The sequence below is a fragment of the Cherax quadricarinatus genome, unplaced genomic scaffold (assembly GCF_038502225.1).
Source record: "Cherax quadricarinatus isolate ZL_2023a unplaced genomic scaffold, ASM3850222v1 Contig16, whole genome shotgun sequence".
NCBI lineage: Eukaryota > Metazoa > Arthropoda > Malacostraca > Decapoda > Parastacidae > Cherax > Cherax quadricarinatus.
In genome coordinates this window covers 400502-410283 of record NW_027195042.1, presented here as the reverse complement: position 1 = coordinate 410283, position 9782 = coordinate 400502, and the positions used below count along the sequence as shown (strand labels likewise).

The 9782-nt window shown below is 41.5% G+C and overlaps 1 protein-coding gene across 1 annotated transcript; it reads right to left on the bottom strand.

Annotated features, from left to right (window-relative positions):
- Positions 1 to 2844: 2844 nt before the first annotated feature.
- LOC138851143 (collagen alpha-1(III) chain-like) lies at positions 2845 to 9182 on the bottom strand. The gene is made up of 2 exons (XM_070079791.1): positions 6180 to 9182; positions 2845 to 2940 (listed from the first exon to the last, which is right to left on the bottom strand). The coding sequence occupies exons 1-2, from the start codon at positions 9180 to 9182 to the stop codon at positions 2926 to 2928; spliced, it is 3018 nt and encodes a 1005-aa protein (XP_069935892.1). The 3' UTR covers positions 2845 to 2925.
- Positions 9183 to 9782: the final 600 nt, after the last annotated feature.

Below are 9782 nucleotides of genomic sequence, written 5' to 3'. Positions count from 1 at the left end.
GTGTTGAGAATCATGAAGAACCTCCATCACTACGTGGTGTTGAGAATCATGAAGAACCTCCATCACTACGTGGTGTTGAGAATCATGCAGAACCTCCATCACTACGTGGTGTTGAGAATCATGAAGAACCTCCATCACTACGTGGTGTTGAGAATCATGCAGAACCTCCATCACTACGTGGTGTTGAGAATCATGAAGAACCTCCATCACTACGTGGTGTTGAGAATCATGAACCTCCATCACTACGTGGTGTTGAGAATCATGCAGAACCTCCATCACTACGTGGTGTTGAGAATCGTGAAGAACCTCCATCACTACGTGGTGTTGAGAATCATGAACCTCCATCACTACGTGGTGTTGAGAATCATGCAGAACCTCCATCACTACGTGGTGTTGAGAATCATGAAGAACCTCCATCACTACGTGGTGTTGAGAATCATGCAGAACCTCCATCACTACGTGGTGTTGAGAATCATGAAGAACCTCCATCACTACGTGGTGTTGAGAATCATGAACCTCCATCACTACGTGGTGTTGAGAATCATGAAGAACCTCCATCACTACGTGGTGTTGAGAATCATGCAGAACCTCCATCACTACGTGGTGTTGAGAATCATGAAGAACCTCCATCACTACGTGGTGTTGAGAATCATGAAGAACCTCCATCACTACGTGGTGTTGAGAATCATGCAGAACCTCCATCACTACGTGGTGTTGAGAATCATGCAGAACCTCCATCACTACGTGGTGTTGAGAATCATGAAGAACCTCCATCACTACGTGGTGTTGAGAATCATGCAGAACCTCCATCACTACGTGGTGTTGAGAACCATGCAGAACCTCCATCACTACGTGGTGTTGAGAATTATGCAGAACCTCCATCACTACGTGGTGTTGAGAATCATGCAGAACCTCCATCACTACGTGGTGTTGAGAATCATGAAGAACCTCCATCACTACGTGGTGTTGAGAACCATGCAGAACCTCCATCACTACGTGGTGTTGAGAATTATGCAGAACCTCCATCACTACGTGGTGTTGAGAACCATGAAGAACCTCCATCACTACGTGGTGTTGAGAATCATGAAGAACCTCCATCACTACGTGGTGTTGAGAACCATGCAGAACCTCCATCACTACGTGGTGTTGAGAGTCATGAAGAACCTCCATCACTACGTGGTGTTGAGAATCACGCAGAACCTCCATCACTTCGTGGTGTTGAGAATCATGCAGAACCTCCATCACTACGTGGTGTTGAGAATCATGAAGAACCTCCATCACTACGTGGTGTTGAGAATCATGAAGAACCTCCATCACTACGTGGTGTTGAGAATCATGAAGAACCTCCATCACTACGTGGTGTTGAGAATCGTGAAGAACCTCCATCACTACGTGGTGTTGAGAATCATGAAGAACCTCCATCACTACGTGGTGTTGAGAATCATGCAGAACCTCCATCACTACGTGGTGTTGAGAATCATGAAGAACCTCCATCACTACGTGGTGTTGAGAATCATGCAGAACCTCCATCACTACGTGGTGTTGAGAATCATGAAGAACCTCCATCACTACGTGGTGTTGAGAATCATGCAGAACCTCCATCACTACGTGGTGTTGAGAATCATGAAACCTCCATCACTACGTGGTGTTGAGAATCCTCCATCACTACGTGGTGTTGAGAATCATGAAGAACCTCCATCACTACGTGGTGTTGAGAATCATGCAGAACCTCCATCACTACGTGGTGTTGAGAATCATGCAGAACCTCCATCACTACGTGGTGTTGAGAATCATGCAGAACCTCCATCACTACGTGGTGTTGAGAATCATGAAGAACCTCCATCACTACGTGGTGTTGAGAACCATGCAGAACCTCCATCACTACGTGGTGTTGAGAGTCATGAAGAACCTCCATCACTACGTGGTGTTGAGAATCACGCAGAACCTCCATCACTTCGTGGTGTTGAGAATCATGCAGAACCTCCATCACTACGTGGTGTTGAGAATCATGAAGAACCTCCATCACTACGTGGTGTTGAGAATCATGAAGAACCTCCATCACTACGTGGTGTTGAGAATCATGAAGAACCTCCATCACTACGTGGTGTTGAGAATCGTGAAGAACCTCCATCACTACGTGGTGTTGAGAATCATGAAGAACCTCCATCACTACGTGGTGTTGAGAATCATGCAGAACCTCCATCACTACGTGGTGTTGAGAATCATGAAGAACCTCCATCACTACGTGGTGTTGAGAATCATGCAGAACCTCCATCACTACGTGGTGTTGAGAATCATGAAGAACCTCCATCACTACGTGGTGTTGAGAATCATGCAGAACCTCCATCACTACGTGGTGTTGAGAATCATGCAGAACCTCCATCACTACGTGGTGTTGAGAATCATGAAGAACCTCCATCACTACGTGGTGTTGAGAATCATGCAGAACCTCCATCACTACGTGGTGTTGAGAATCATGAAGAACCTCCATCACTACGTGGTGTTGAGAATCATGCAGAACCTCCATCACTACGTGGTGTTGAGAATCATGAAGAACCTCCATCACTACGTGGTGTTGAGAATCATGAAGAACCTCCATCACTACGTGGTGTTGAGAATCATGCAGAACCTCCATCACTACGTGGTGTTGAGAATCATGAAGAACCTCCATCACTACGTGGTGTTGAGAATCATGCAGAACCTCCATCACTACGTGGTGTTGAGAATCATGCAGAACCTCCATCACTACGTGGTGTTGAGAATCATGCAGAACCTCCATCACTACGTGGTGTTGAGAATCATGCAGAACCTCCATCACTACGTGGTGTTGAGAATCATGCAGAACCTCCATCACTACGTGGTGTTGAGAATCATGCAGAACCTCCATCACTACGTGGTGTTGAGAATCATGCAGAACCTCCATCACTACAGGTTGATCACCTAAGAAGTGGACAAGAGAACAACATTATAATAATAACTTCTGTACCAGGACTATTTTCAAACAATCATAATCAAAGATTCACGTTAGGGTCCACTTGGTGTTGTATGACCCATTCGAGTTTACAGCTTCGTAGTGGATAATACTACTACTACTAATATATTAATGATAATAACAAGAAAAACAATAACAATAAGCCTAGTGGTGAAAAAGCAGTGGTGAGAAACGTAAAGATACCAAGAGCAGAGGCAGATATAATTAGCACGTTTCGCTCGAAGATAACTTCATCATTTTATAACTTAATGATTAAAATAACTTGATCGAAACAAAGATTTTTCTCTCCAAACATTTTTTAAACCATAACAGCCTTGTATATTCCCTGCAACACTGATAAAACCTAGATCACTCTAATACTGGGTAGTTGTATCAGTATATTATGGTCCCTATGAGGCTTTACCTGGAGTAGTAGTAGTATTAGCAGTAGTGGTAGTAGTACTAGCAGCAGTAGTAGTAGTAGTACTAGTAGTAGTACTAACAGTAGTAGTACTAGCAGTAGTAGTACTAGCAGTAGTAGTACTAGCAGCAGTAGTAGTAGTACTAGCAGTAGTAGTACTAGCAGTAGTAGTACTAGCAGCAGTAGTACTAGCAGTAGTAGTAGTACTAGCAGTAGTAGTAGTAGTACTAGTAGCAGTAGTAGTAGTACTAGCAGTAGTGTTAGTAGTACTAGCAGTAGTAGTAGTACAAGCAGTAGTAGTACCAGCAGCAGCAGTAGTAGTACTAGCAGCAGTAGTAGTAGTAGTACTAGTAGTAGTAGTACCAGCAGTAGTAGTAGTACTAGCAGTAGTAGTAATACTAGCGGTAGTAGTAGTACTAGCAGTAGTAGTAGTAATACTAGCGGTAGTAGTAGTACTATCAGTAGTAGTAGTAGTACTAGCACTAGTAGTAGTAGTAGTAGTACTAGCAGTAGTAGTAGCAGTAGTACTAGCAGTAGTGGTAGTAGTAGTACTAGCAGTGGTTCTAGCAGTACTTCAACTTCTATGACCAGAGCTTTGGTAAGATGGGGAAGGAAGAAGGATGGACAAGAATGAAAATATGGGAAAGGGTTGGCAGGGTCGAGGGAAGGTGGGGTGATAAAGTTAAGTGGCCCAACCACTTTGGTGCATTATAGTACATATATATGTATGTGTACAGTGTCAGTGTTGAAATTAATTTATCTGAATGGGGTATAACACCCAATAGTTTCACTCGGGTATAACAAAGGTATAACTTCATGATTCTGAGTTGGCAAGGGATATAATATTTACATTTTTTTTTTTACGATTGCAGGACGTAAGCTGAAAATGACGATAGCAAGGGGGAGTGATGTGCGTCAGATGGCCGGATCAGCTTCTGCAAAGGTAATGTCCAACATTGATATTATTATTATTAATATTATTATTATTATTATTATTATTATTATCATCATCATCATCATGGGGGAGTGCTAAACCCGTTGGATTGCCAACATTGATAGATTTGCCGATGTTACATGGTTAAATGTAATAGTTGGTAAGTAACAAGAGAATTCAACATAAATTAGGGTGAAGTTACCCTTATTGAACATAAAAGGCTTCTGGTGTTACCCAGTCATCCATATCTTCTTGAGGTCGCTAGTACGTAAGTTTATCCAGGTGTACACAAATACAGTTACATACCTTTGAATAGTTTCGAGAGTTTCTCTATTCTCTGAGCCCGACCATAGGCCAGGCTCGTCTGGTGCTTGACACAATCTTCACATAGCATGTATGTATACATCTTCAAAATTTCTTGATACAATTGATGTTATCCTACAACGACCGCTCAGTGAGCTTTGTGCTAAGATCATTATATTATTCATAGTACCAGAACATATTCTTCCGATTATTCCTATGGTCACAGATTGAATACCAGGAATGTCGATGTGCACCTTCCTCAAAGTTATAATGGAACACTAAACACTGGTAAATTATTGAACTTGTTATGTTTCGTGAGATGATAAATGATTAGACGCTTGTGGAACATTTGGTTAAACATTCTGGATATGTGTAGAGAACCAAGGATAACACAAAAAAGTCAGACATGGTGACTTATTTCCATTGGGATCTTTGGTCTTTCGAAATTATCCTCGAGTATGATCTTTCGCACTCTCTGTGGGAGGGTCATTCTTTGTGCTCTGTGGGGAGGTGCGTTGATAATGTAGTCTACTAGCAGTAGTAGTAGTAGCACTAGTAGTAGTAGCACTAGCAGTAGTAGTACTAGCACTAGTAGTGGAATATTATTAGTAGTGGAATATTATTAGTAGTGGTAGTGCTGATAGTAGCAATAGTACTAATACTAATGGTAGTACTGATAGTAGCAATTGTACTAGTAGTAGTGGTAGTAAATTATTATTAGTAGCACTAATAGAAGAAGTACTAATAGTAGTAGTACTAATAGCAATAATAGTATTAATAGCCGCAGTACCAATAGTAGTATTATTATTATTATAATCAAAAAGAAGCGCTAAGCCACAAACTAATAGTAGCAGCAGTACTAACATTAGTAGTACTAAGAGTAACAACAATAGCAACAGTACTAATAGAAGTAGAACTAATAGTAATAGTAATAATCGTAGTGGTAGTAATAGTAGTACTAACAGTAATAGTAGTGGTACTAATAGTAATAGTAGTGGCACTAATAGTAATAGTGGCACTGATAGTAATAGTAGTGGTACTAATAGTAATAGTGGTACTAATAGTAATAGTACTAATAGTAGTGGTACTAATAGTAATAGTAGTGGTACTAATAGTAATAGTGGTACTAATAGTACTAATAGTAGTGGCACTAATAGTAATAGTAGTGGTACTAATAGTAATAGTGGTACTAATAGTAATAGTACTAATAGTAGTGGTACTAATAGCAATAGTACTTATAGTAGTGGTACTAATAGTAATAGTACTTATAGTAGTGGTAGTAATAGTACTTATAGTAGTGGTACTAATAGTAATAGTACTTATAGTAGTGGTACTAATAGCGGTGGTACTAATAGTAGTGGTAGTATATTATGAGGTACTAAATATTTTAAACAAGGAAGAATTAGCTTATAAAATAACTGGGGAATTAACAATTATTTACTGGGAAGAGATAAACCCTCAAGTTTGATCCCAGGAAGGTTAGAGGGCAGCTCTAACTCCTCGGATCACGAGCCCTTGCAGGTCAAAAACAAAAGAATGCCAATATTCACCAGTCCATCCACAGGATTTAGTCTTCTTGTGTCAGCGAGTAATAAAGTCATATCTGAACAATGTTCTTCACCGGGATTCACTTCAGTGTTCTCGTGAACATTTTCCCTCTTGAAATGTACTCTAATGATGTTACTGTCTCCGTATAAAATGCTGGGGACATGTTTCTTGGGAATTTTGTTTTTCCTCCGATATTCCTGTGGCCCAATTCCCAGAACCCATTTTACCCCGGTATAGCACAGCTTCTGTCGCCACTGGATCCCTATTTTCGTGGTGCATTTTATCCCAAAAAAGGCTAAATGGCGCCCAATATTATGAATGGAAGCATTATTTAGATTATATTTCCTGCAATATTTGCTATACTTGATATCGAGGCATCCTCGACATATAAGACTCTGGCTTTTGTTTTCGTCTACTTTCTCGACATATAGATTCAAGAAATGGGTAAGGGACTCCTTGCCGTGGTATTTATTGGGGTAATTGGTGAATGGGCCTTTGGCCGGCATGCCTATGGGTGGCCCTGTGTATGGCCTTACAGCGGCCATTTCTCTCTCTTTGGATTTGTGCTTCATCCAGAAATCGTCGGGATCGTCCGAGCTGTCGCTCTTATAGCTGGAACTATCTGACAGTTCGCCGCCTTCTGTCTTATAGCTGGACCTATCTGACAGTTTGCCGTCTTCTGTCTTATAGCTGGACCTATCTGACAGTTTGCCGTCTTCTGTCTTATAGCTGGACCTATCTGACAGTTTGCCGTCTTCTGTCTTATAGCTGGAGCTATCTGACAGTTTGCCGTCTTCTGTCTTATAGCTGGAACTATCTGACAGTTTGCCGTCTTCTGTCTTATAGCTGGAACTATCTGACAGTTTGCCGTCTTCTGTCTTATAGCTGGAACTATCTGACAGTTTGCCGTCTTCTGTCTTATAGCTGGAACTATCTGACAGTTTGCCGTCTTCTGTCTTATAGCTGGACCTATCTGACAGTTCGCCGTCTTCTGTCTTATAGCTGGAACTATCTGACAGTTTGCCGTCTTCTGTCTTATAGCTGGAGCTATCTGACAGTTTGCCGTCTTCTGTCTTATAGCTGGAACTATCTGACAGTTTGCCGTCTTCTGTCTTATAGCTGGAACTATCTGACAGTTTGCCGTCTTCTGTCTTATAGCTGGAGCTATCTGACAGTTTGCCGTCTTCTGTCTTATAGCTGGACCTATCTGACAGTTCGCCGTCTTCTGTCTTATGGCTGCTGTGAGGCTTCTCGTTGGTGTGGGGAAGTATCTCGTTTTCAGGAGCACCGTCTATTTGGCTTCCACCAGGAGCAGGATCTGTTTGGCTTCCACCAGGAGCAGGATCTATTTGTCTTCCACCAGGAGCAGGATCTGTTTGGCTTCCACCAGGAGCAGGATCTATTTGGCTTCCACCAGGAGCAGGATCTATTTGTCTTCCATCCGAAGCAGGATCTATTTGTCTTCCACCAGGAGCAGGATCTATTTGTCTTCCATCCGAAGCAGGATCTATTTGGCTTCCACCAGGAGCAGGATCTATTTGTCTTCCACCAGGAGCAGGATCTATTTGTCTTCCATCCGAAGCAGGATCTATTTGGCTTCCACCAGGAGCAGGATCTATTTGTCTTCCACCAGGAGCAGGATCTATTTGGCTTCCATCCGAAGCAGGATCTATTTGTCTTCCACCAGTAGCAGGATCTATTTGTCTTCCACCAGGAGCAGGATCTATTTGGCTTCCACTAGGAGCAGGATCTATTTGTCTTCCACCAGGAGCAGGATCTATTTGTCTTCCACCAGGAGCAGGATCTATTTGTCTTCCATCCGAAGCAGGATCTATTTGTCTTCCACCAGGAGCAGGATCTATTTGTCTTCCACTAGGAGCAGGATCTATTTGTCTTCCACTAGGAGCAGGATCTATTTGTCTTCCACCAGGAGCAGGATCTATTTGTCTTCCACCAGTAGCAGGATCTATTTGTCTTCCACCAGGAGCAGGATCTATTTGTCTTCCACCAGGAGCAGGATCTATTTGTCTTCTACCAGGAGCAGGATCTATTTGTCTTCCACCAGGAGCAGGATCTATTTGTCTTCCACCAGGAGCAGGATCTATTTGTCTTCCACCAGGAGCAGGATCTATTTGTCTTCCATCCGAAGCAGGATCTATTTGTCTTCTGCCAGGAGCAGGATCTATTTGTCTTCCACCAGGAGCAGGATCTATTTGCCTTCCATCCGAAGCAGGAACTATTTGTCTTCCACCAGTAGCAGGATCTGTTTCTCTTCCATCCGAAGCAGGATCTATTTGTCTTCCACCAGGAGCAGGATCTATTTGTCTTCCACCAGGAGCAGGATCTATTTGTCTTCCATCCGAAGGAGGATCTATTTGTCTTCCACCAGTAGCAGGATCTATTTGTCTTCCATCCGAAGCAGGAACTATTTGTCTTCCACCAGTAGCAGGATCTGTTTCTCTTCCATCCGAAGGAGGATCTATTTGTCTTCCACCAGTAGCAGGATCTGTTTCTCTTCCATCCGAAGCAGGATCTATTTGTCTTCCACCAGGAGCAGGATCTATTTGTCTTCCACCAGGAGCAGGATCTATTTGTCTTCCACCAGGAGCAGGATCTATTTGTCTTCCACCAGGAGCAGGATCTATTTGTCTTCCACCAGGAGCAGGATCTATTTGTCTTCCACCAGGAGCAGGATCTATTTGTCTTCCACCAGGAGCAGGATCTATTTGTCTTCCACCAGGAGCAGGATCTATTTGTCTTCCACCAGGAGCAGGATCTGTTTGCCTTCCATCCGAAGGAGGATCTATTTGTCTTCCACCAGTAGCAGGGTCTATTTGTCTTCCACCAGTAGCAGGATCTATTTGTCTTCCACCAGTAGCAGGGTCTATTTGTCTTCCACCAGGAGCAGGATCTGTTTGTCTTCCATCAGTACCTACTAGTACCTCAATGCCGTTCTCCAGCACCTTCCTCCAGCCAACATACATGTAACTCCACTCGCACGACATCCTCCCTCTTTCACGGTCAATGGTCAACTGAGCTTATAAACCAGCGTTGGAATATTTATATATCTAAAAATAATTATTTTCGAGAAAAAAAATTATGGAAAAAGTTGTAATTACTTTTTCAAAAATTCCATGGAGTAATAATAGCAAGATTTTTTTTTCCCGTGTTAATATCATAAAATATTAGATTTTAGAATATTTTCTAAATAAATTGCTTTTCCCTAATGATTATGTGACTGTAAACAACAATGGCTGAATTTATAAAAAAAAAATAATATATTTTTTTCGCCATTTAATCATTATCTTATACTTGAAGAGTAAGATAATGATAATAAAATCATTATTTATAATAAATCGTCTATTGTAAAATAAATAAAAAAATGGCTACAGGAAGTAGAATTTTAATGTATTTTTTAAATATTTTAATATTTCATGATATTTAACACATTTCGTTGTATTTTTATGTAACTTTTCGAATTCTGTCAAAAATCGTAGTTATATAAACACAGAAAGTTGGTTATTGTAAGTTTTTAAATAGCCTATATTAACAATTTTATTTGCAAAGGCGACCTGGACGAGGTGCAGGGCTCTTGATCCACAATA